This window comes from Neovison vison, chromosome 8 (assembly GCF_020171115.1).
Source record: "Neovison vison isolate M4711 chromosome 8, ASM_NN_V1, whole genome shotgun sequence".
NCBI classification, from domain to species: Eukaryota; Metazoa; Chordata; class Mammalia; order Carnivora; family Mustelidae; genus Neogale; species Neogale vison.
The window spans coordinates 84691875-84719782 of NC_058098.1; the positions used below are offsets into that span (position 1 = coordinate 84691875).

Here is a 27908-nt window from a genome sequence, read left to right on the forward strand (position 1 = left end):
TGTGGGCATTTCAGTTGTTTTCATTTTTGGCTGTTTTGAATAATGTTGCCATCAACATTCACGTACAACTTTTTGAGTATATATATATTTAGGAGTAAAATTACTCGATCTTATGGTAAGTCTATGTTTAACTTTTTGAGGAATTCCCAAGCTTTTCCACAGCAGATGTACCCTTTTACAATTCCACTAGCATTGTGTAAGGGTTCCATTTTCATCATATCTTTGCCAGTACTTACTATCTTTTTTTTAATATAAACTTCTCAGTATGGGTATGAATGCTATTTCATTGCTCAATAATGTACTTTCACTTTTTAAAAAAACTTTTTTTTTACTTTGGACTTTACTGGCTTCTTAATGTGATAAGTGAGGAGTTAGCTGTTGTACCACCTCCTCCCTGAAGCAACTTAACCCTTCCTTTTCACTATCCTTTCTGTTTTCCAGTCAGCTTTAGAAGAGTTAGATCAGAATTCATTGTTATGACCTAGTATTGTTTGCAGCTGAGCACAGTGGTATTATCACATTTCCTTTCTTTTGATTTTTCTTGTGTTAAAATACAGTAGGGTGGGTTTTTTTTTTTTTTTTTTTTTTTGCCCTTTTCCCTCCTGTGTCTGTGATTATTATTCCTAAATTTTTCTGTCACCCTCTCAAAATTCCTCAGAACATTTTTAGCCATCAGGGAAATTCAAATCAAAACCACATTGAGATACCACCTTATGCCAGTTAGAATGGCAAACATTAATAAGCAAGAAACAACAAATGTTGGAGAGGTTGTATAGAAAGGGGAAGTTCCTCTTACACTATTGGCAGGAATGCTAGTTGGTGCAGCCACTTTGGAAAACAGTGTAGAGGTTCCTCAAAAAGTTAACAAAAAGAGCTACCTTATGACCTGGCAATTGCACTACTGGGTATTTACCCTAAAGATACAGATGTAGTGAAAAGAAGGGCCATATGTACCCCAGTGTTCATAGCAGCAATGTTCACAATAGCCAAACTGTGGAAAGGACCAAGATGCCCTTCAACAGACAAATGGATAAAGAAGATGTGATCCATATATACAATGGAATATCTACTCAGCCATCAGGAAGTATGAATACCCAACTTTTGCATCAGCATGGATGGGACTGGAGGAGATTATGCTAAGTGAAATAAGTCAAGCAGGGAAAGTCAATTATCATAAAGTTTCACCTACTTGTAGACCATAAAGAATAGCATAGAGGATATTAGGAGAAGGAAGGGAAGAGTGAAGGGGAAGAACTGGAGGGGGAGATGAACAATGAGAGACTATGGACTCTGAGAAACAAACTGAGGGTTTTAGAAGGGAGGGGAGTAGGGGGATGGATGAGCCTGATGGGTGTATTAAGAAGGGCACGTATTACATGGAGCACTGGATGTTATACATAAACAATGCATCATGGAACACTACATCAGAAACCAATGATGTACTGTATGGTGACTAACATAACATAATAAAAAGAAAAAACTCCTCAGAACATTGGTGATTCATTAGTTCCTCTTTCCCCCAGAGTCCCCTGGAGTTCTGCTCCACTTGCAAATTTTTTTTTTTTTTTGGTAGGCCTGTGACATTGGTTACAAATTGCAACTTCTTTTAAAACTGTCATCCTGGGGCGCCTGGGTGGCTCAGTGGGTTAAGCCTCTGCCTTAGGCTTAGGTCATGATCTTGGGGTCCTGGGATTGAGCCCCTGCTCAGCAGGGAGCCTGCTTCCCCCTCTCTCTCTGTCTGCCTCTCTGCCTACTAGTGATCTCTCTCTCTTCCTGTCAAATAAATAAATAAAATCTTTAAAAAATATTATAAAATAATAAAGCTATCATCCTGGGAGATTAGTCAGATACTTAACCTCTGGACTGATCTGAATTTCTTGAAATGAGGTTTGTTCCAAAGGGCCTATAAGAAAAGAAGCAGTAAATAATATGCTAAATTAAAAGAAGTGGTGTGGGTGATTTCTGTAAAACGATAAAATAGGAGGGAAGATTAATATTACAGACATGATACAGTACTAGTTACTTAAAATTCTATTTGTCTCAGAAATAATTTTGTATTAAAAAATGATAAACACTTCATACTTTTGAATAGTATAGCAAAAAAGAGAAATATATATATATATATGTATTTTATTTGATTGCCTGTTAAAAAGTGTACTCAATTCAAGTGTGCCAAACCACATCTCCTCAGTTCAACTGGTGCTGTCTCTAAATACTGATATATAGGTATTAGAAATTCCTGTCAGCAGAAGTCCATGGGCATCACCAGTTAAATGTTTTTCACCAAAAGAAATCACTCTGTGAAAATGTTTTAAAGATAGTAGGAAGATGCAAAAATATAATTTTAAAAAAGTTTTTATTTAAGTGACAAAGATTTAGATCCCGTATTATTAGAATTATCCTTTCATTTTTACAGAAAAGAAATATATCCTATTTATGAGTACTTTGTCTTGTATAATTTTCTTCCTATTGAGTTAATTATTACAGCTTCCTAAATAACTCTTGTGAAGTAAGCATAAAGGAATATAATTAACTGGAGCTACAGCAGTTATAGTACAATAGGAGGCAGATGTACCTACTGAAGGATAAAAATAATTACTTGAGAAATAGTAAAGTTAGAGTACTTCTGTGATAAGACAATTTCTCTTTTTTTGTTTCAATATTCATGGCATCCCATCATGAAATGTTCAGCTATGTCTAAGAGCCCTTTCCCCTAGAAGAATAACCTTGTTATTTGGTGAAGTGGCTATTCACATTAACTACAGGATTAATATTTTGAACTCTCTTTCTCACTGTAAACACATCTTGGATTCTGTAGTGGCAGAAGTTTGTACTTTTGTGTTCTAAAGACTTTTGGTTCCTTATTTTTAATCTGGGAAAAGCTCAGGGACTTAAATATTAATTACTAAGTTTTGAGTTTCAGCTGCCTTTTATCTTTGGAAGCATCAGTTTCATATAAATGAAAACCAGTAGGACATAGAAAGGCTAAATTGGGTCTCTGTACTTTACAATGTAAACTTACTACAAGATTGCAAGATACCTACTACTAGGTAGCTCAGTTGGTTAAGCTGCTACCTTTGGCTCAGGCCATGATACCAGGGTCCTGGGATCAAGTCCCTTGTTGGGCTCCTTCCTCAGTAGGGAGCCTGCTTCTCTCTCCACCTTTGCCTGCCACTCTGCTTGCTTGTGCGCTCACTTGCTCTCTTTCTCTCTGACAAATAAATAAATAAAAAATCTTTGTAAAAAAAAAAAAGATAGCAACTGTTTGATTGTTGTGTATATGTGCGTTTTTAAATTACTGAATTTTCTAGAATGTTGAGGAGTTATTATAGCAGACACACCCAGAAATCCAAGTGGTTTAACCTAATAAAAGTTTATTTCTTACTTGCTTCTCAGTCTAGGGAGGTTATTTCAGAAGCCCAGACACCTTTTATATTAAGATTGTGCCTTCCCCTGCATTCTGGAATCCTCTCCATTCAACTGGCCTGGAGAAGGCATACTTGTTTATTATCCATTTTACTCTAGCAGTGACACCAACAACTTCTCACATTCCACTGGTAAGAAGTATCATGTGACTCCCATTTCAATGTCATCATGGTGGTGGAGGTGATGGTCGTGGTAGGAGTGCTGTAGAGGGGCTTCTTGCAACACTATGCTTTGGACAGGGAGCATGAATCTTTGGTGGTCAGTTTACTATTTTGCTAAAAAATATTACCCTGCTGCTAAAAAATATGAATATGAAGATATTCATTCTGTTACTTAAAGTTAATAATATTAGCTAGCTCTAGATTATGGGAAAACAGGAGACAAGTGATTTCATGCCATAAATTCTTTACCCTATTCCTGAATTTTCTCATTTTGTTTTAAACCACCAAATATTTACTAAGTTGTAGTCATTTAATCTTACAGTTATTGAACCATTGTGTTTTAGAACTAGCTGAGATCTTAGTCATTTCCTCATTTCATAAATTCGGGAATAGGCTCAGAGAAATGGAGACACATTCTGAAGGTCACTCAGGGCCAGAACTAGGAGAAATGTTTCCTCTCTGCTGGTATTCTCTCCACCATACTGTGTCACCTTGAAAGGGTCTTCTTTTACAAATTCCTATCTCCTGGATTAATGCAGATTACTTCCTCTGATTTCTTTCAGTACCATCCTAAGGTACTTACCCTGGAGAAAGGGGAATTTTAATTGATGTAGAGGAGAAAGAGTGATCTGAAAAGTATTTGTCGTATTGTTATTGTTTGGACCATAGTGGAGTGGCAAGGTGAAGTTTAAGAAATTGTTTAACCCTGTTCATACTTAATTCTAAACTTAAAAGGGTTGTTTTATTTTAGACAATCCCCCCACATTTAAATAGCTCTCCAGCATAAAATAAGGTATATCTTTATACTTTGTAGAAAATTAAGAAAAGTATATTTTTTAAATGATACATAATTTTACTTTCTAATAGTGGCCACAGTTAGCATTTTGAGATATTTCTTCCTGGTATCTTCTTCCATTATAGAGTATACAAAAAAAAAAATTAATCTGTATTAAATAAACTTAACATGATATCCTAAGCATCGTCCTATGCTTGTCAGTGTTGTTAAAAAATATATTTAGTGGCTTTATAATTTGTAGTAGACAGATGTACTGTATTAGTCACTCATCTGTTGTTGGATTTTATATTTAAGATGTCATAAATTACAGGTTTTTAAATAAGTCTTAGTGATTGGGCAGGCTCTTTTTGTCAGTGTATCTATTTTCTGAGATATATATAAGTAGATCCTTCTCAGAATGTTTTTCTGTGTTCTCTGTGTTCCCCAGGTTTGTGCTAGAAATGGGGTACTTTTATTTACTTGCTTGTCTCTCCACTGGTTTGTAAACTTTTAGAGGATCAAGGGTTATCTTTTTCATCTTTGTATCTCCATTGCTTAGCACAGTGCCAGGAACATAATAGGCATTCAGTAATATATATATATGTATATGTAATTAAAAAATTTAAAAAAAATGTATCTTTACATTACTAGTGGCAAAGAGGAAGGCAGAAAATTTAGCTTCAGACCAAAGAAAGCTACAGCTTACTCTTTCATACTCTGGTTCATTGTAGCTCTCTCATAGTCTCCTTTTTCCACTCCTTATTCCCCTCATTCCTACTCTCTAGTTATAGTATCAGGACCATGGTTTAAGACAAGTCTTGCCACCTTCACATTCAACTTATTCTTGTTCCTTTTTAAGGACTCTGAGGGTAAGTTAGAGGTGTTAAATTTAATTTTTTAAAAAATTTTAATTTGTGTTGTAAAGTTTTCTCCCCTGAATAAACCCACCAAAAGACTTCAGCTTTTTTAATGGAACCCTTTAAATAGATTTCAAAGAAAGGGCATCTGTGTGGACATTTTATGTGCTTGTATATAGAATGTTTGCATATGTAATTATATATGTTTGTGTATTTATATTTCTGTGTTTGTATTATGTGTAAGCCTCCTGGTTACTTAACTTAGGGGATGAGGTAGAAATGTTAAATAGGTGATTGTTGAATTCTCCATGAAACCTGAGTTCTATCAAATTGTGTTGACTTTTTTGGTAGAAAGTTGTATAATTTTAGCTTCTTCGGTAGTTAGATAACACTCTCACAGTACTCTGTCCCTGGCTTCTTGTGTGCACAAATGTAAATATTTAATGGTTCTTTTCTAGTACAGCACACATGCTTAAAATATTAATTGTGGTCAGCTAATTGTGTGGTAATTGGTACTGTTCTATTGAGAACAGTAAGTCACAGCACCTTTCTTTATTTTAGAACACTGCCGCATGTTGCCCATGATAAGGCAAAGGTGGACTAATTTCTAGTAAAGATCTTTTAAAAATGAAAAATGGGACATGACTTAGAAGCATAAAAAAGTTTAATTGTCTCTGGGAGTATTCTCAGATAAATCATCTATGTTTTATTTGCGTTCTTGGAACTTAAGGCATTTAGGTTAGGAGACCACCCTTCGAAAATTTTTTATGGTAAAATGTTTTCCTGTTCTGAAACACTGAGATCAGGATGGTTGAGAGGAGGGAAGTGCCAGGAAGCTGAGTTAGAGGGAGGGAACAGTCAGGTAGTCTGGATGATGGCTTAGGACGATGCGTGGGGTTGGTATCGGGCGAAGGGGGAGATACCCCACTGCTGGCATAACATACGCCTCATTAGTGTTTGAAGTCAGGAAGTACAGGGATTGCTTATCAATTTACCTGTAAAATAGCAGTTCTCAACTTTGCATATTAGAATTACCTGTAGGAATTTTTTAAAAAATCTGCACATGATGCCAATTAAATCAGATTCTCCAGGAGTGGAGCCTAAGCATCAGTATTTTTAAAAGCTTCCCAGGAGTTTCCCATGTGCAGCCCAAGTGCAAATCCCTGTAAAATTCAAGTAAGCTGTAGAAAGGATGTATTGTATAGCTACTGGCTGTAGTTGGACCTCATCAATTATAATTAACCAGTTGGGAATTCCTGTTGGAAACTCAAGATTGATTCGGTAGCAAATGTTCATTGAACCTCAACCTTGTACCAAATTCTTAATAATTGCTAGGAATATAAAGATGAGATATGACTGATAAAGAATTGCAATCTAGTGGAGGAGATAGAAATAATAAAAATGTAATATAGGGCATATTGAATATTTTGGTAGAGGTGTTTTTAAGGTATTACTGGAAATGCAGTAGTAGGAGTAGTTAACTCTGCCTGAGTTGTGGAACATGGAATGGGCTAGAAGTGAAATGAGAAGTAGTCAAGGTTTCACAGAGGAAGTGATGAATTAAGAGTTTATCAGGTGGAAAAAGGAAGAAAGAGGAAGTTTTTGTAAGAAAGGTAGTACCACCCTGTTATGAGGAAGCTGAGAGGCAACGTGGGGGGTTTGGGGGGTAGGAAAAGAATAAATGAAAAAAGATGGGATCGGGAGGGAGACAAACCATATAGACTCTTAAACTCACAAAACAAACTGAGGATTGGGCGGGGGGGGGGCGGGTTAGGTAGGTGGGTAGGGAGAGGAAGGTTAGCTATGGTGAGTGCTGTGAAGTGTAAACCTGGTGATTCACAGACCTGTTCCCCTGGGGCTAGTAATACATTATATGTTAATTAAAAAATAAGAAAGGTAGTACCATGCAAAGATGTGGAGAGGTTGAAGGAGTGTATGTTCAGATATTTGTAGCTAGAGAAGTAGATTAGGGTCATGTGGTGAAGTGCCTTATAAACAACATTCAGGAATATGGATGTTATCTTGCATGCCAGGTTGTCATAGGGTCAAATGTGTACAGGGTCTAAATAGAAGCTGGTCAGGTGTGAAGCAGTTGATAGTGGAATCTCTAGTAATCTGGTCAGCGTAGACCTTGTTTAAAAGCATTTAAGTAAAAACTTTTTAAAAATTTAAATTCAGGGCACCTGGGTGGCTCAGTGGGTTAAGCCGCTGCCTTCGGCTCGGGTCATGATCTTGGGGTCCTGGGATCGAGTCCCGCATCGGGCTCTCTGCTCGACAGGGAGCCTGCTTCCTCCTCTCTCTCTCTCTGCCTCTCTGCCTACTTGTGATTTCTCTCTGTCAAATAAATAAATAAAATCTTTAAAAAAATTTAAATTCAAAGTAAAATAAAATGGAATACTATTATGGTGAAATGAATCTGTCACATTCAAACTGCAAGGATCAGTTTGTAGTATCTTCAGTATGAGATGACTAATAGGATAAAAAACAAGGAAAAGCTGTAAGATTTTATAGCATTTCTAAAGAACTACCGTAGAAATATAATTAAGAATCGGGGTTGCCTGGAGATGTGGGGCTGAGAACATGATGACAAGGTTAGTGTAGTAATCTAGGTAAAATTTCCAGCAAGCCATAAGTACTTTCAAACAGGGTAGCTTACATTTGACTCATTTCCTTTACTGTTAAGCTACCAGCATTGATCATACCTTGTTCCCAATTCCCTCTTATATTACTTTACTGCTCCCCACCTTCATTGTCATTTGTTCTGTTCTGCTTCTGTGTTGAACAACCTTTTGTTTGTTTCTGCACTGGTTCACATTCTTAGGTTAACATTCTGATATTTCATAGAAACTTTCTTCTATTTCCTCTGCAATTTAGCTCTTCTGCATCTGGTCATTGCTCCTAACATCTCACTGTGGGAAGACTCAACCAAAGCAAGCTACTGGTTTTAGTTTACATTTGTTGTCTAATTTAATGCCTGACACTCAGAACTAAGCTTAGTCTTAGATGGAGAACCACCTTTTTTTCTATTTATATGATCCTGGTTATTATCACTGTGAGAAACATTGTGCATTTGTTTAGATGGCTCCCTAGTCAAAACAGTTTTATTATTAGAACCTTCCTCCTGTTTTTGGTCTAGCTCTTTATTGGATTCTACCACCTAAAATGAACAAGCATTAACATTTTACAGTTTTTGTGTTGCTTTTTGCATCCTACTGCTTCTGTTATTTAACTGGGATCTATGCATGGTCTTCGTATGTGTATGAATGGTCTTCACATGTGTAAAATCGTTTCTTTTTCCTTTTTCCCCCATTCTGCAAATATTTATTGATTATCTGCTTTTTGCCAGGAAGTGTCTAAAAACCATTTCTTAAATGATGGTTTAGCCAGTGTAAAATTCTAAGGGTGATAGCTATTTTCCCTTTGCAACTTGAAGATCATTAGCTTTATTGTCTTTTGGGCTCTGTTGCTGCTAATGAGAAGTTGCTTTCAGTCTAGGATTCTTTTGTTGGTAACCTGTCTTGTCTTTTACGGTTTTTCTCTTTATTCTTTCTGCTTTGTAGTTTGTACAGTATCTAGATATTAAATTTATTTTCTAATTATCCTATTCATTAATATATACTTTCTTTTTTAAATTTAAATTCAATTAGCCAACATATAGTACATCATTAGTTTTTAATATGTACTTTCTGTCTAAGGACTCTTGCAATCTGGAGCATTCTTAGCCTTCTCTCTTCAATATTTTCTTTGCCATTTCCACTGTTCTGAACTTCTAGCATTTCTGTTAGGTGTGTGTACTTCTCAATTTGTCTTTTATGTTTGTTTTAAAACATTTTTATCACTTTATTTTTCTGTGCTGCATTCTGGGTCAGTTCCTCAGTACTTTTTCATTGGACAGCTCTCTTTGGTCAGGTTAATGGGTGAATCACTGGGTAAGGAGTTTATGGCTGGTACTCTTTTATATAGGGGTGTGTGTGTGTGTGTGTTTAATTAAATGATCAGGTCATCTGGTGACAGGGATTTTTGGGTAAAATAAGTGAGACATAGAAAGTGGTGAAGGTCATCAAGAAGAGTGTATCATTCATTTCTTAGTTAAAAAGCTTTTATCTAAGATTTTAAAATTTTATTTATTTATTTATTTTAATTTTTTTTAAAGATTTTATGGACATTGGGAAGGTATGTGATATGGTGAGTGCTGTGAAGTGTGTAAGCCTGACTTCACAAACCTGTACCCCTGGGACAAGTAATACATTATATGTTAATAATAATAATAATAATAATAATGTATTTTATTTATTTATTTGGCAGAGAGAGAGTGAGAGCATGCACAGGCAGGGGGAGCAGCAGGCAGAGGGAGAAGGAGAAGCAGGCTCCCTGCCAAGCAGGGAGCCTGATGTGGGTCTTGGTCCCAGGACCTTGGGATCATGACCCGAACTGAAGGCAGACGTTCAAAAGACTGAGCCACCCAGGCACCCTTACCTAAGATTTTTAAAAGTAAAAATTTAAGGAAAATAACTGATAAGCATAATCTTGATGTTTTCCCTCAACACTAAAGAGAACTTAGCTGTATTAGCTGAAAACAAGTTTTTTGTTTGTTTGTTTTTTACTTTATATTAGCAGAATGTAAAGATGAGAGGTCTGAGAGTTAAAAGACCTGTGTTTCAGACTTGGTTCTGCCAGAGCTTTTGATTAGTTATTTTGCCTGTTCTTTAAATTTATAAAATAGAAATAAGAGTATATATCTTACATATTTTTTAGTACTGTGTTGTTTTTATGGATTGTTGAGATGATTGATTATAAAAATGTTTTAAAACCACAAACATTGTTCATAAGATAAGAGATGCAAAAGTAGTGTAATCCATAGATTAAACTACTTTGGAAGTGCCATTTTTATGAATGTGTTACTGGTAAGGCACTCATTTTTAGTGAAGATGTATGTATGCTTTTCTTTTTAAAATAGTTACCAATTCTAAGTATTTTATTTTGCTTGGTTTGTGCCAATGAATTATCTTGCCAAAGGATTTTTAGAAAAACATGTGGATAAAATATTAGTAATTTAAATTACCTTATATTTGTATTCAGCATTTACTATATTTGAATAATTTACAGAGATTTATTATAAGAATAACTGCTCTATGTTATCTAAAGTAGATGACATTTTTGTCCTTTTAAAGACACTAGAACCAAACTTTATTAATTTGGAATAAATTACTTTAATTACGCCTTTTCTTTTTCCCACTTGACAGGCAACCGGATAAACTGGTGGTAGTTTGGACAAGAAGAAGTCGAAGGAAGTCTTCTAAGGTTTGTCTCTTTCCTGAATTTCTTACCCAAATGTTGCATTTAACTTTTAGTGAAATTATGAAGCTTCTCTGGTCCCAATGTAGAATATCTTAAAATATTACTGGGTATTTTGAGTTATTTCCAATTATCAGTCTTCTAAAAAATGACTGATAAGGCATTATGACGTGTAACTGCAGTTTCTGAAAATTCAGATACCTGAGTTTTGATCTTGGATGTGGTAGTATCATTGTCATTTAACTTCTCTGTACAACGGTAATCATGAATTAATAATTAAATAGGTAACACTTAACAAAATTGTACCTGGGATTGTTTGTTCAGATTCCAAGAGGATGAAATTAAGGCAAACGTAAGGAATGATGAGTTATCTGAGTCCATTCCTGGGCTGCAGGAGAGAAGGAGTTGGATTTTTAAAAGGTTTTAAGTTTTTACAGTTAAAGCTTTGTGGGGAGTAGAACAAAATTTTTAAATGTTCAATAACAATTCTGAAGCTATGTTAAAAAAATTTATTCTTTAGATAAATATGAATATATTTTTCTAAGCACACAATAACTAAGCATGTTTAGTGGATATTGGTTTTTCCATAGGTAGTCCTGTGCGAGGAAAAAATTTAACTTAAAAAGTTTAATTTAGTTAAATTTCAGAATTTTTAGTATTTCAGGGGCGTCTTGTCAAATTTTATTTTTATTTAGCTAAAATTACATTTAGATTTTAATTACACAATGTAATGAGTTTTGATCAATATATACTTGTGTGATTAGTACTCCTATTAGGATATAGACTATTTTCATCACTTTTTCCTTTATGTCTTCTTCCAGTTAATTCCCAGCTATCAGAGGCAACCACTATTCTGATTTTCTATCACTATAGACTAGTTTTGCCTGTTTTTGAATTTCATGCAAATGGACTCATACAGTAGTACTATTTTTTATGTGGTTTCTTTTGTTCAACATAATGTTTTTGAGATTTATTCATACTGTTGTGAATATTGGGGTTTTTTTAATTGGTAAGTAGTATTCCATCAAATGATTAAACCACAGTTTGATTATTTATGCCCCTGTTGATGATTTGATTCATTTCTGGTAAATATCCTGAATACTCACTACTGTGAATAAGTCTGGTATAAATATTATGGTACCAGTATTTTAGGGAACAAATACTTTACTTTCTTTTGGACAAATACATAGTAAGGGAATTTGCTGGGTATTAGTGTTGGCATATTTTTAACTTAATTGTATTTCCAACAGGCACATAGGAGAGGTCCAGTGCATATATCCTGAATGGTATCTTCTTCAAAGCATACATTTATAGTTTGGGGCATTACATTTTGGACCTGTAAGAGTTTCTTATCCATTTACATGGATATGAGAAAGGGCTCAGAAAATAGACTTAGGTTTTTCTCTTTATTGCCAGATATTTGTCACTTTTGCCCCATGGGTCTTAGGCTTTTATAGAAAGGAACAATATAGGGTCATCCACTAAGTATGATAGATGAATATGACTATAGCTATGAATGTTAGGCTCTATGTGTTTTTGGCTGTTAAATGAAAGTGATTGCCTCCTTTTAATAATTAGGTACTAATTATTTTCTTAAAAAATATGAAAGTAAAATACTGTAGATTATAGGTCAATTCACATTACATACCCATATTTGAAGTTTTAAATATACCTTTATTTTATTGCATTTTTGAAAGTCAGATAACTTTTAGGTCCAGATTATTTTTCATATTATATCAAATATTGATTGAATCCAGATGGGAAAATCCAAACATACGAGGCTACAGGTTGATATTTATTTTGCAATATTTTCTAGAAGGAATGCTTTCTTTTTTTTTTTTTTAAGATTTTATTTATTTATTTGAGAAAGAGACAATGAGAGAGAGCATGAGAGAGGAGAAGATCAGAGGGAGAAGCAGACTCCCCGTGGAGCTGGGAGGCCGATGCAGGACTCGATCCAGGAACTCCAGGATCATGACCTGAGCTGAAGGCAGTCGTCCAACCAACTGAGCCACTCAGGCGTCCCTAGAAGGAATTATTTCTTGAAATAATAATAATTATTATTATTTCCTTCTGTCCAATTGTGATACTCTTACTATTTCAGATCCCTTTTGTGTATTTCAGAATCATTGTGCTTCCTCTTTAAACATTATAAATGTATTTCTTTTGAAAAATTTAGGAGAACACATAATGTGGTAAGCTCTTTATAGCAAGTGCATAACATGCATATGTGAAATGCTCTTTTGTAAATTTTACAGAACACCCAAAAGAGGACTTAAAAATCCAGTTCCAGAAATTATGAAAGAAATGATTATGATATTCTGAAAGTTAAGCAGATAGCTGTTTTAATCTTAGGAAACTTGAGATCCATGTCATTTTGGAATTCTTTAACAAAAACTTGAGTCTCCAGCTATTTATTTTTTTTTAAATTAGCTATCAGTTATACTAAATCAAAAGACTAGAACCATTTCTTTTCTTCTGAAAGACAGTTCTATTTTCTGATGGTTTTCCTTTAAAATATACATTATTTGCTCCTGAGTCCCACTGAAATCATTGAGGGGGGAAGAAAGATCTCTGCAACCATTGGCCATTTACTTTTAACTGTGAGTTTAGAAAGAGTTTGAGTTGTATAGAGATTAGTTTTATTTTTTATCATCTATATATCTTATTTCTCTTTCCTGATTGTATCTTTTTTTAATATTGATAGGCTGAAACTTAAAACTGAGATGCAGATAAATGTCAGATTAGAGAGTAAATAAGGCTTACTACCTTATTTAAAGTTTAGTTCTCAGTTTAGTGCTCACTTTCTTTGGGGACATGACTATCTTTATAGCTGAATATATCTTTTTAATTTTTTATTTATTTATTTTTAAAAAATAAACATATAATGTATTTTTATCCCCCGTGGTACAGGTCTGTGAATCGCCAGATTTACACACTTCACAGCACTCACCATAGCACATACCCTCCCCAATGTCCATAACCCCACCCCCCTCTCCCAAACACCCTCCCCCCAGCAACCCTCAGTTTGTTATGTGAGATTAAGAGGCACTTATGGTTTGTCTCCCTCCCAATCCCATCTTGTTTCATTCATTCTTCTCCTACCCCCTTAACCCCCCATGTTGCATCTCTACTTCCTCATATCAGGGAGATAGTTGTCTTTCTCTGATTGACTTATTTCACTAAGCATGATACCCTCTAGTTCCACCCACGTCGTCACAAATGGCAAGATTTCATTTCTTTTGATGGCTGCATAGTATTCCATTGTGTATATATACCACATCTTCTTTATCCATTCGACATCTAGGTTCTTTCCATAGTTTGGCTATTGTAGACATTGCTGCTTTAAACATCCAGGTGCACATGCCCCTTTGGATCACTACGTCTGTATCTTTAGGGTAAATGCCCAATTGCTGGGTTGTAGGGTAGTTCTATTTTCAACATTTTGAGGAACCTCCAAGCTGTTTTTCAGAGTAGTTGCACCAGCTTGCATTCCCACCAACAGTGTAGGAGGGTTCCCCTTTCTCCACATCCTTGCCAGCATCTGTCATTTCCTGACTTGTTAATTTTAGCTATTCTGACTGGTGTGAGGTGATATCTCATTGTGGTTTTGATTTGTATTTCCCTGATGCCGAGTGATGTGGAGCACTTTTTGATTTTTTTTTTTAATTTATTTGACAGACAGATCACAAGTAGGCAGAGAGGAAGGTAGAGAGAGAGGAAGAGAAGCAGGCTCCCTGCTGAGCAGAGAACCCGATGCATGGCTTGATCCCAGGACTCGGGATCATGTCCGGAGGCGAAGGCAGAGGCCTTAACCCACTGAGCCTCCCAGGCGCCCCTGTGGAGCACTTTTTCATGTGTCTGTTGGCCATCTGGATGCTTCTTTGCAGAAATGTCTGTTCATGTCTTCTGCCCATTTCTTGATTGGATTCTTTGTTCTTTGGGTGTTGAGTCTGCTAAGTTCTTTATAGATTTTGGACACTAGCCCTTTATCTGATATGTCGTTTGCAAATATCTTTTCCCATTCTGTCAGTTGTCTTTGGGTTTTGTTCACTGTTTCCATTGCTGTGCAAAAGCTTTTGATCTTGATGATATCCCAATAGTTCATTTTTGCCCTTGCTTCCCTTGCCTTTGGCAATGTTCCTAGGAAGATGTTGCTGAGGTTGAGGTCGAAGAGGTTGCTGCCTGTGTTCTCCTGAAGGATTTTGATGGATTCCTTTCTCACATTGAGGTTCTTCATCCATTTTGAGTCTATTTTCGTGTGTGGTGTAAGGAAATGGTCCAATTTCATTTTTCTGCATGTGGCTGTCCAATTTCCCAACACCATTTATTGAAGAGGCTGTCTTTTTTCCATTGGACATTCCTTGCTGCTTTGTCGAAGATTAGTTGACCATAGAGTTGAGGGTCTATTTCTGGGCTCTCTATTCTGTTCCATTGATCTATTTGTCTGTTTTTGTGCCAGTACTATGCTGTCTTGATGAAGACAGCTTTGTAATAGAGCTTGAAGTCCAGAATTATGATTCCACCAGCTTTGGCTTTTTTATTTTCAATATTCCTTTGGCTATTCGAGGACTTTTCTGGTTCCATATAAATTTTAGGGTTATTTGTTCCATTTCTTTCGAAAAAAATGGTTGCTTTTTTGATAGGAATTGCATTAAATATGTAGACTGCTTTAGGTAGCATAGACATTTTCATAATATTTGTTCTTCCATTTCTTTGTGTCTTCCTCAATTTCTTTCATGAGTATTTATAGTTTTCTGAGTGTAGATTCTTAGCCTCTTTGGCTAGGTTTATTCCTAGGTATCTTATAGTTTTGGGTGCAATTGTAAATGGGATTGGCTCCTTAATTTCTCTTTCTTCTGTCTTGTTGTTGGTGTAGAGAAATGCAACTGATTTCTGTGCATTGACTTTATATCCTGACACTTTACTGAATTCCTGTACAAGTTCTAGCAGTTTTGGAGTGCAGTCTTTTGGGTTTTCCACATACAGTATCATATCATCTGTGAAGAATGATGGTTTGGCTTCTTCTTTGCTGATTTGGATGCCTTTAATTTCCTTTTGTTGTCTGATTGCTGAGGCTAGGACTTCTAGTACTATGTTGAATAGCAGTGATGATAATGGACATCCCTGCCGTGTTCCTGACCTTAGCGGAAAAGCTTTCAGTTTTTCTCCATTGATAATGATATTTGTGGTGGGTTTTTCATAGATGGCTTTTATGATATTGAAGTATGTGCACTCTATCCCTACACTTTGAAGAGCTTTGATCAGGAAGGGATGCTGTACTTTGTCAAATGCTTTTTCAGCATCAATTGAGAGTATCATATGGTTCTTGTTCTTTCTTTTATTAATGTGATGTATCACATTGATTTGCGGATGTTGAACCAGTCTTGCAGCCCTGGAATAAATCCCACTTGGTCGAGGTGAATAATCCTTTTTTTTTTTTAAAGATTTTATTTATTTATTTGACAGAGAGAGATCACAAGTAGGCAGAGAGACAGGCAGAGAGAGGGGAAGGGAAGCAGGCTCCCCGCTGAGCAGAGAGCCCGATGCGGGACTCGATCCCAGGACCCTGAGATCATGACCTGAGCCGAAGGAAGCGGCTTAACCCACTGAGCCACTCAGGCGCCCCGAGGTGAATAATCCTTTAATGTACTATCGAATCCTATTGGCTAGTATTTTGGTGAGAATTTTCACATCTGTGTTCATCAAGGATATTGGTCTATAGTTCTCTTTTTTGTTGGGATCCTTGTCTGGTTTTGGGATCAAGGTGATGCTGGCCTCATAAAATGAGTTTGGAAGTTTTCCTTCCATTTCTATTTTTTGGAACATTTTCAGGAGAATAGGAATTAGTTCTTCTTTAAACGTTTGGTAGAATTCCCCTGGGAAGCTGTCTGGCCCTGGGCTTTTGTTTGTTTGGAGATTTTTGACGACTGTTTCAATCTCCTTACTGGTTATGGGTGTGTTCAGGTTTTCTATTTCTTCCTGGTTCAGTTGTGGTAGTTTATATGTCTCTAGGAATGCATCCATTTCTTCCAGATTGTCAAATTTGTTGGCATAGAGTTGCTCATAGTATGTTCTGATAATTGTTTGTATTTCTTTGGTGTTAGTTGTGATCTCTCCTTTTTCATTCATGATTTTATTTATTTGGGTCCTTTCTCTTTTCTTTTCTTTTCTTTTGTTTTTGATAAGTCTGGCCAGGGGGTTATCAATCTTATTAATTCTTTCAAAGAACCAGCTCCTAGTTTTGTTGATTTGTTCTATTGTTTTCTTGGTTTCTATTTCATTGATTTCTGCTCTGATCTTTATGATTTCTCTTCTCCTGCTGGGCTTAGGGTTTCTTTCTTGTTCTTTCTCCTGCTCCTTTAGGTGTAGGGTTAGGTTGTGTACTTGAGACCTTTCTTGTTTCTTGGGAAAGGCTTGTAGCGCTATGTATTTTCCTCTCAGGACTGCCTTTGCTGTGTTCCACAGATTTTGAACTGTTGTGTTTTCATTATCATTTGTTTCCATGAATTTTTTCAATTCTTCTTTAATTTCCAGGTTGACCCATTCATTCTTTAGAAGGATGTTGTTTAGTCTCCATGTAATTGGGTTCTTTCCAAATTTCCTCTTGTGATTGAGTTCTAGCTTCAGAGCACTGTGGTCTGAAAATATGCAGGGAATGATCCCAATCTTTTGATACCTGTTGAGACCTGATTTAGGACCCAGGATGTGATCTATTCTGGAGAATGTTCCATGTGCACCAGAGAAGAATGTGTATTCTGTTTCTTTGGGATGAAATGTTCTGAATATATCTGTGATGTTCATCTGGTCCAGTGTGTCATTTAAGGCCTTTATTTCCTGGTTGATCTTTTGCTTGGATGATCTGTCCATTTCAGTGAGGGGAGTGGTAAAGTCCCCTACTATTATTGTATTATTGTGGATATGTTTCTTTGATTTTGTTATTAATTGGTTTATATAGTTAGCTGCTCCCATGTTAGGGGCATAGATATTTAAAATTGTTAGATCTTCTTGTTGGACAGATCCTTTGAGTATGATATAATGTCCTTCCTCATCTCTTATTATAGTCTTTGGCTTAAAATCTAATTGATCTGATATAAGGATTGCCACCCCTGCTTTCTTCTGATGTCCATTAGCATGATAAATTGTTTTCCACCCCCTCACTTTAAATCTGGAGGTGTCTTCGGGTCTGAAATGAGTTCTTGTAGGCAACATATAGATGGGTTTTGTTTTTTTATCCATTCTCATACCTGGTGTCTTTTGATTGGGGCATTGAGCCCATTAACATTCAGGGTAACTATTGAGAGATATGAATTTAGTGCCATTGTATTGCCTGTAAGGTGACTGTTACTTTATATTGTCTCTGTTCCTTTCTGATCTACTACTTTTAGGCTCTCTTTGCTTAGAGGACCCCTTTGAATATTTCCTGTAGAGCTGGTTTGGTGTTTGCAAATTCTTTCAGTTTTTGTTTGTCCTGGAAGCTTTTTATCTCTCCTTCTATTTTCAATGACAGCCTAGCTGGATATAGTATTCTTGGCTGCATGTTTATCTCGTTTAGTGCTCCGAATATATCATGCCAGTTCTTTCTGGTCTGCCAGGTCTCTGTGGAGAAGTCTGCTGCCAATCTAATATTTTTACCATTGTATGTTACCGACTTCTTTTCCCAGGCTGCTTTCAGGACTTTCTCTTTGTCACTAAGACTTGTAAATTTTACTATTAGTTGATGGCGTGTGGACCTAATTCTTGTTGATTTTGAGGGGGGTTCTCTGCGCCTCCTGGATTTTGATGCTTGTTCCCTTTGCCATATTATGGAAATTGTCTACAATAATTCCCTCCAATTTACCTTCTGCTCCCCTCTCTATTTCTTCTTCTTCTGGAATCCCAATTATTCTACTGTTGTTTCATCTTATGGTGTCACTTATCTCTCAAATTCTCCCCTCGTGGTCCAGTAGCTGTTTGTCCCTCTAGCTTCTTTATTCTCTGTCATTTGGTTTTCTATATCACTAATTCTTTCTTCTGCCTCATTTATTCTAGCAGTGAGAACCTCCATTTTTTATTGCACCTCATTAATAGCTTTTTTTAATTTCAACTTGATTAGATTTTAGTTCTTTTATTTCTCCAGAAAGGGCTTTTATATCTCCCAAGAGGGTTTCTCCAATATCTTCCATGCCCTTTTTGATCCCGGCTAGAATCTTGAGAATCGTCATTCTGAACTCTGTATCTGACATATTACCAATGTCTGTATTGATTAGGTCCCTAGACTTCGGTACTGCCTCTTGTTCTTTTTTTTTTGTGGTGAATTTTTCTGCCTTGTCATTTTGTTCAAATAACAGTATATGAAGGAGCAAGTAAAATACTAAAAGGGTGGCAAAGACCCCAGGAAAATACGCTTTAACCAAATCAGAAGAGACCCCAAATCGTGGGGGGGAGAAAGGGGATAAAAAGAGGTTCAGAAAAAAAAAAGTAAACAATTAAAAAAAAGGAAACGAATAAAGAAAAAATATAAAAAAGAAAAAAAATATATATTCAATAAACTAGTTAAAAAACGTTAAAAAAGAAAAGGGTAAAAGTTAAAAAAGCTTAGCAGAACAAAAAAAAATTAAATTAACTGCAAGACTAATGAATCATGGGGAGAAAGCCATGAGTTCAGTGCTTTGCTTTCTCCTCCTCTGGAATTCCGCTGCTCTCCTTGGTATTGAACCTGCACTCCGTGGTAGGTGAACTTGGTCCTGGCTGTATTTCTTGTTGATCTTCTGGGGGAGGGACCTGTTGTAGTGATTCTCAAGTGTCTTTGGATTTCATCCCGTTGGATTTGCACCACTCTTACCAGGGGCTGGGCTGAGTAATCTACTCGGGTTCGCTTTCCGGGGCTTTTGTTCCCTGAATGCTTTCTGTAGAGTTCCGGAGGACAGGAATGAAAATGGCAGCCTCCTAGTCTCCAGTTCAGAGGAGCGGAGAGCTCCGGGCCCCACTCCTCAGTGCACCCTCAGAGAAGAGCGCCCAATAACTCCCGTCTCCCTGGCCTCCTGCCGCGCTCCGAGCTCACCCAGGCTGTGACTGGTTCAAGGTAACCCTGAGCTGAGAGCTCACTCCTCGGCTCTGTCTCTGTAGCACGCTTCCCCGTTCTAATACCTGTAAGCTCTGCGACACTCAGACACCCCCATCCTTCTGTGACCCTGCAGGACCTGGGGCCACGCTGACCCTGCGTGGGCTTCACCCCGGTTTAGCCTCTGGAGCAATGTCCCTCAGCAGAATAGTCTAAAGTCCTGATTTTGTGCTCCGTTGCTCCGCCGCTTGCTGGGAGCCGGCCTCTCCTCCCGGGGTCTATCTTCCTGTTGCTTTGGATTCACTTCTCCACCAGTCCTACCTTTCAGAAAGTGGTTGATTTTCCGTTTCTAGAGTTGCTGTTCTTCTCTTCGATCTCCCATTGGATTTGTAGTTGTTTGCAATGTTTAGATAAGCTATCTAGCTGATCTCCTGCTACCTGATGTAGCCTCAGCCTGCTACTTCTCCGCCATCTTGACTCCTCCCCCTATAGCTGAATATATCATTAGAATTCATTGCTGATTGATTTTTTATTGAGAAAGTAATTACCATGGTTAATTAACACAATAAGCAGCTTCCATGCCTCCTCTTCTTAAGTCATAGCATTTGTAATAAAAATTTTGTCAGGCTGCAGTTGATTTGTATATGCTTCAGTAAATTATTTTTCAATTAAATATAGGAAAGTAGGAAGCAGGGCAATTATGATAGTCCCCTATTATGGCAGAGTAGTATATTGCCTTTAATATGGTTTTCCAACTAGAAATTTAAGCTCATAGGGGCCTCCTGGGTGGCTCAGTCAGTTAAGGGGCTGCTTTTGGCTCAGGTCATGATCCCAGGGTCCTGGGATCAAGCCCTGCATCAGGCTCTCTGCTAACCCCCTCTCTTTCTGCCTGCTGCTCTGCCTACTTGTGCTCTCTTTCTGTGTCAAATAAATAAATAAAATCTTAATAAAAGAGAGAGAGGGAGAGAGAAAAAGAGAGGCAGGAAGAAATTTAAGCGCACACAGAGATGGGAGAATTCCAAAGGGAAACCAGAGCTTTAAAAGTCCTCACAAGCTTTTTGATGGTATTGCCACCTTTACTTCCTTCTTCTGTGGTTGTACTCCAGCCTTTTACAATGTGCTAGGATATCAGGAGGGGGATGTACAGTTGCAGAGCCTTCCCGTAATGGCAACAACTCTAAGGTAACTTTATATGTGACATCTTAAGCATAAGGGAGGGTATATATATATATTTTTTTTTTTTTTTTAAGACCTTATTTATTTATTTATTTGACGGGGGTTGGGGAGAGAGAGAGAGAGAGAGGGAACACAAGCATGGGGAGTGGTAGAGGGAGAAGCAGGGGCCGCAGAATAGGGAGCCTGATGCGGGGCTGGGTTATGGAGCCTGGATTATGGACCCTGGAATCATGACCTGAACCCAAGGCAGAAGCTTAATGACTGAGCCACCCAGGTGCCCTGGGTATATGCAGTTTTACAAATTGAAAATTATTTAAGCACTGATTTTAGTGAAATATTTTATTTTGTAGGAATCAGAAATAATAAGTGAATGTTTCCTCTGTGTTTAGTACCACATTAGGTACAGGTTTTAGGGAAGGTATGAGATGAAAAAATTTAGAAAATAAGACATTTCATAGGGTTAAGGCCCTAAAATGAGAAATGTTACCTCTTTTCCTAGGTTTGCTTTGGCACATCAATCGATCTGTCATCTGATTAAAAAGTGAGAAAAATTGTATAAGGGAAGCTGGATAATGTGGCCTAATCCTTTGTACCATTATCTGTACTAAGATGCTGACAAATAAAGAACTAACCTGCCTTTTCTAACTATACAAAGATGCAAGAATCCTTTCTGTTACTCTCAAGGAAAACCAATTATGGTTCTTGTAGTGCTGATGTTTGCCAGTGTGATGTGCTTTTTTCTAATAGATCAAGGTCTTAAGAACCTAAATTAATGTCCCCATGGATTTGTACAATTAGATGTTTATTACCCATATTGGCCATTTTTACTCCATTTAGTGCTCACTCTTTATACCCATATTGGGGTTCTCATTTTTTTTTTTTCTTGAATTCTGTTTGAGTTGAAAGTTTTAGTAGCTCCTTGAAAATGGGAGTACCTTTTCCTTTTTTTTTTTTTTTTTTTCCCCCATGTTTGCTGCTGTGTACATTCCTGGTTTCTTCTCCAGTAAAATTTACTTGGTTCTATTTTCTCCCTATTATATAATAATAAGCTAATATTATAAAACTGGTAACGCCAGCTACTCAGCTGGACTATTGATTTTGTTACAGTGTCCTAACTTAGGTTGTAAAGTCTCTAAAAGGAATAATAAAGCCAGAGCTCTAACTGAGTTGGACGTTTCTTGCTGGGGAGAGAGAACCTGGGTAGAATGGTAAGAAAATGATAGCATGCTAGCAGCTTGGGAACTAGCACCCCTATATCTTTTTTTAATTAAAAAGAATTTTTTAAACTTGTTAAGCAGATTGTATTTTTGTTTGTTGAGCAATCTAATTTCTGAGCTCCAAAACTAAGAATTGAAAGAGGTCATTTAGAAGACCAATGTTAGGGTACCTGAGGAAATTATCTGATATTACCATCTACTCTTAACCAGTTGTTAGATAGTCTCTGCATTCCCAGCTTTTCATCTCTGTATCATCCAATAAATGTTAAGACCTTGGGGATAGAAAACTCTTTTCTTGACTGCTGTATGAATCAGGGATGGAGCTGGGTATGATGTTGATTAGGTAAAGAAATCTGAACTTAGAAAACATGGAGGTGGTTCTCCTACTGATGACTAGTATAGGTGCAGGTAAGCTGCTTTAATTGCTTTGGTTTCCTTATCTGGATTAGATCTCCTAAGGATATCTTTACGTTTAAAGTTCTTTGATGTTCATTTTTTCATTAAGAATTTTACAAAAATGGGGCACCTGGGTGGCTGAATCAGTTGATGGTCCAACTGTGGTTTGGGTCAGATCATGATCTCATGCGTCATGAGATCGAGCCCTAAGATAAGTTCTGAGCTCAGTGGGGAGTTTGAAGAATCTCTCCCTCTGCTCCGTTCCCCACTTGCTCATGTTCTTTCTTTCTCAAGTAAATATATTTTTTTAAAGAATTTGATAAATATTTTATCTTTTCTGCTGTGGCTAATAAAGAAAGTTCGGTTATTATACTCCTCTTATGTTTTTCTTCTATGGGGAGATTATGAAAATATAATGGTGGTGAGTTTGAAGAGATCAGAGGAATAGCCTGATGTACCATCACAGTACATGGGATGACACAGAATTGTCACAAATCTTCACAGACATTTATGACACAGAATTGTCATAAATCTTCAAGATTAAGTATGTAGAATATGTAAAGCAGGGTTTTGATTAAGGATTATCTAAAGTAAGCAAAAATTTACTTTTCAAAATGGAGATTGTTTACTTTGTGGAGTCTTTGTTCTAGGATTGTCAGTAGGCGTGCTTCCATAAATAGGCAGAGGAATAGAGGAATCTCTGGAGGTATTTTTTAATCAACAGCGCTGAGCTCGTTGCCTTTGGGTATGGTATGCTAAGTCTGTTGTGGTGAATCTCTGCTTCCCGTTTCCTTACCTGAAGTTTTGTGATTGGAGGGCAATGGAGAGAGAATAGAGGGAGAATTATTGACAATTTATGGATTGGAGTAGGGGGAATGCTGCTAAACCTGTATCTTATGCTGGTATTTTAACTAACAAGATAATGATATGATTTGAATCGACATAAGTTTCCATGATCTTGATTCTTTTTCAGTTCCATTTCGTGGGTTTAGATCCAACTTCTGCCACTTACTTGCTGTACGATCTTGGGCCAGTCTGTGCCTCAGTTTTCTCATCTGTGAAATTTGTTCCCTGGTATACATCTGCACTCATATAACTTCTTTCCTCTTACCGTGGAAGAATTGTCTATTCTTCTGGCAAAGTCCAGTGTGTCTCCTTTCATATCATTAAGGACATTATTCTAGCAATTCTTTCTCTTTTGCATCATTAAATTTTCCCCCTTAACTGGATATTTCCCATTAGCATTAAAATATTATTCTCTTATTAAAAAATTCTGACACTTTTTTACCACTAGCACCAGACTATTTTTCTCTTTCTCTTCCAGCAAAACACCTCAGAGGAATTGATTGTACTTGATATATTTAATTTCTTTTTTCCTATTCTTTCTTGAACCCATTCCAATCCAATCAGGCATTTACTCTCATTATTCCACTGAAACAGCTTTTGTGAAGTCAGTAATGGCTTCTGCTTTGTTAAATCCTATGTTTATTTCTCAGGCCTTGCTCTATCTAACTTGTCCTCAAGATTTGGCACAGATGATTGTTACCTTCTCCATGAAGCATTTTCTTCACTAGACTTTCAGGATACTACACACCTCTGTTTTTCCTTCTGCTGTACAAACCCTCTTTTGCTAAGTCCTCCTCATTTCTTGGACCTGTTAATGTTGTTCTCCAAGGTTAATTTCTTGAACATTTATATTCTCTAGCTGTACTCCTTCCCTTGGGATCACGTTCACTCTTAAGCTTTAAGTATTACCTGTGTGCTAATGATTCCCAGATTTATTATTCTAGGCACGTATAACCAACTGCCTATTCGAACATCTACACCTGAATATGTAATAAGCGTATATTCTTTTAGTTTTGATTTTTTTATTTTGTTAGTTAATTTTCTTATCCAGCTTTGGCTAGAAATGCCACCACAAATAAAGAACTATAGTGGCGACCCCCAAATTTGGGGGGTCTTTAGGGAACCATGATAAACAAGATTTACAAGAAAAAAGAATTTGAAAATTATAAGTGCTAGAAATACTAATTCTATAAAAACTGCTTTCTTCTTTTCTTGCCCCAAATATTACAGATGAATAGGAAATGAACTTAAATGCAAAGTATACACTGTTTTTCCTTTCAAAAAGAATGAATTTGCCTTGAAGTGCCTAGGTCACAAAATAATTTTAAAAAATATTTCTCCTAATAAAATTTTTATCCAATCACAAATAATATTTTTGAAAATATGAGATGCCTTACCTTTACATATTCTTTTATGTGGTGGTTGGGAGAGAGAGTTTTGGTTACAGATGGTAATCTATAGCTGTCATGTGATAAAATTGTCGTGGCCCAAGTTTAATGCTTGAGAAGTCTTATTTGACTAATCATTTTTGTTTCAAGGAGACTATAGATCTGATGGATAGTTTAATAGGGTTGATAAATTTTTGTAAATTATTAACATTGCATTTCCTGTACTTATAGTGAAGCCATTATTTCTGTTCTGGTAGGCTCATAGCTGGCAACCCGGAATAAAAAATCCATACCGTGGTGTTGTAGTGTGGCCTGTTCCTGAAAACATTGAAATCACTGTGACACTTTTTAAGGTAAGTTTCATTATTATTATATAGTCATAGTTATAAATGACAGAATATTTCAGTATTCGTTCTATATATTTTAATCCAACCTGGTTCCTTGAGGTGCATTATATTTATGGATATAGCAATTTATAACAGTGCAGGGGCATCAGGGTATTTCATGGTCTATGAATTCAGAATAATTCGGGAGCCCCTTTGAACTTGTTATAATTGAGATCTGTTAGAATACTTCTTTTATACTTATTACATTCTACCCCCAGGAAATTTTAAAGTGCTTCTTTGTGGAAAGCTGAGGTTTGTGGAATTTTTAGTCCTAAGCCTCATTTTGTTAGTCCTGTTTGACTAAATACAAAATATGTTTTAAAATTAGTATTCAAGGGGCGCCTGGGTAGCTCAGTTGGTTAAGTGGCCGGCTCTTGGTTTTGGCTTAAGTCATGATCTCAGGGTTGTGGGATCTAGTTCTGCATCAGGTTCTGTGCTCAGCAGGGAGTCTGCTTGAGATTCTCTCTCCCCCTCTATCTTTGCCCCCCCCACTCTCTATCTCTCTCTTTCAAATCTGTAAATAAATCTTTAAAATCAGAATTTGAGGGGTATTTTATTGATGTTAATATAAGAAGCTCTAAGTTGATTTTGGTAAATATTTTATTGATACTAATATTTTACAAATACTACAGCTTAAAAGCAAAATTGTGGTTGTAAATTCAAAGGGCAGATCCCAAAACATAGCTGTGTATATACCTACCTGCCTGTTATATATAATACATGCTGTTTTCTTGAAGGTCTTCCATATTTCCTGACATATTATAGTTTCCACCAAGTCCTCATTAAGCACTAGAATCTTTACTTTCCTAACTAACCCCCTACCTGCTTTAAAAGAATGGTGGAGAAAAGTCTCAGTTTAGCCTTTTTGAAAGTGATGAAATTAGAAAACAAATGCTTTATAGCTTCCTTGAAGCATTCCAGTTGTATTGAAGTTACTTTTGCAGGACAAAAGGGATGAGACAGTACCTGCTCTTCCTTTTTTTTTACCCCCCCAGAAGGCTCAGGGCCATCCTATAGCCCTTCAGCCAACTATCCTAAAAGCCTGTTATTAAATCCCCGTTATCCATATATCTCCTACTGGAATGATACAGTAAGCTTGATAGAGAGCAGCCAGATCTTTAACTCTCACAGTAACCCTAAAGTTGTGTAATTATTCCTGTGTACTATTGTTAAGAAAACTGAGACTAAGGAAGAAGGTCTCTTGCTAAGTTACAGTGATTTAGCCCTCTTTTTTCTTCTACACTGTATAACCTATTATTCCGTAGTAAAAACTACGGTGAACATAAATTACAACAGCAGGATCTCTGATATGCTTGAGGAAGACTTTTAAGTAATCCCTTGAGTATTTTGATTTGGTTTGCTGTTTACATTGGGAAAGATGAAATGAGTGGACATAGTTTCACAACTTGAAAAAATGACAGAGAGTAAGGGGCTAGAATAGAGCTGATAAATAGTTGACAGGCATGTGTTTGGTAAAGGATATGCACTATCTGTGTGATTCTGAGTTGAAAGTGGCTGTTGAAATGTAGTACTTGGAGGATTAAGATGTAAGTGTTATTTTCAAGTACTGATGGGAATGTTGAGCATATCCTTATCATGGAACTTTTATGACTTCGAGTGTTAGTCTGTAGCAAAAAGCCCAAATACCCTTTTCTTCCCAGTTTGTTGTAGTAAACACCTCTGTTTAGTTGTGCTATTGAGGCAACCTTGTGATTATTTTAAATATTTAAAAAAAATTTCTGTGGCCATTTTTATCTTCCCAACCCTCCAAACTCCCCAGAATTCTAATAGAAAGGCAGAAAGGTAAAACAGCTTTTCATTCTTACAGTGTAACTTTTAGATCTTGTTTTTTACAGTATTTAAAATATTCAAGTGGAAAACTTTTTCATGTTTTCCTTTTTCTTTTACTCATATTAAAGTTTCACAATTCATTTAATCTTGAAATTTGCAAGTAGGAAAGGATTGCTCTGAACCCTCTTGTCTGAAGTGTGGTGTGTGCTCAAAAAGAAAATGCTTTTATGAAAAGTTAGCATTATGTTTCATATTCCCATGACTTAGCCAGAAATTAATTTTTCTAGCCTGTTTGCCTGTTTTTGAAATTTGAATAGATTCGAAATAGCTATTTCTAGTTAAAAAAAAAAAAAAGCCTTTAGGTTTTTAAGAAGAAAAATGATTCTTAAGCCATTTTCAATTTTTCTCTTTACTGCAGTGGTGAGAAAGGAGACTCCAGAGGGTAGAAAGTAGGATACAGAGAAGACTTAATTGATTCAAGCTAGAAGCAATTTTCATTACAAATGTTTTTGTCTGGTCAGTAATATAAATAGTTAATTGTGTAGCTATGCCATTTAAAAATGGCCTGAAAATGAATACTATTATTGCTCTTTTACAAGTTTTGATTGACTTTGCCCTATCAGATGTGTTCCTTGGGTGGCTCAGTGGGCTAAAGCCTCTGCCTTTGGCTCGGGTCATGATCCCGGGGTCCTGGGATCGAGCCCCGCATCAGGCTCTCTGCTCAGCAGGAAGCCTGCTTCCTCCTCTCTCTCTCTGCCTGCCTCTCTGCCTACTTGTGATCTCTGTCTGTCAAGTAAATAGATGTGTTCCTTGGTCCTGCTGAGATTATTCTTGTAAGAGAACATCATCTGTGTTTTTAAAAAAATGTTTCACCTGCTTTTAGAATTATGCATATGTAAGACGCTGTTCAATATTTGTCGAATTATAGGATATAGTTATTAATAGGTTCATTCCTCAAATATTCTTTTTTTATGATTTTATTTATTTGTTTGACAGACAGAAATCAGAACCTGAGCCGAAGGCAGAGGCTTTAACCCACTGAGCCACCCAGGTGCCCCCATTCTTCAAATATTCTTGAGAGGCTGCTGTGTGCCTGATACTTTTCTAAGTTCTGGGGGACAATGTAGTAAAACTGGATCAACAGCATAGCC

The 27908-nt window shown here is 36.6% G+C and overlaps 1 protein-coding gene across 7 annotated transcripts in view; it reads left to right on the top strand.

Moving 5' to 3' along the window:
- EHBP1 (EH domain binding protein 1) overlaps positions 1 to 27908 on the top strand; it is a 442694-nt gene that overhangs the window by 145713 nt on the left and 269073 nt on the right. For all 7 annotated transcript variants that reach the window (XM_044264063.1, XM_044264061.1, XM_044264066.1 and 4 more), the window contains 2 exons: positions 10463 to 10520; positions 24838 to 24933. In XM_044264063.1, the coding sequence (XP_044119998.1) occupies positions 10463 to 10520; positions 24838 to 24933 (154 nt within the window). The remainder of the gene's footprint in view (positions 1 to 10462; positions 10521 to 24837; positions 24934 to 27908) is intronic.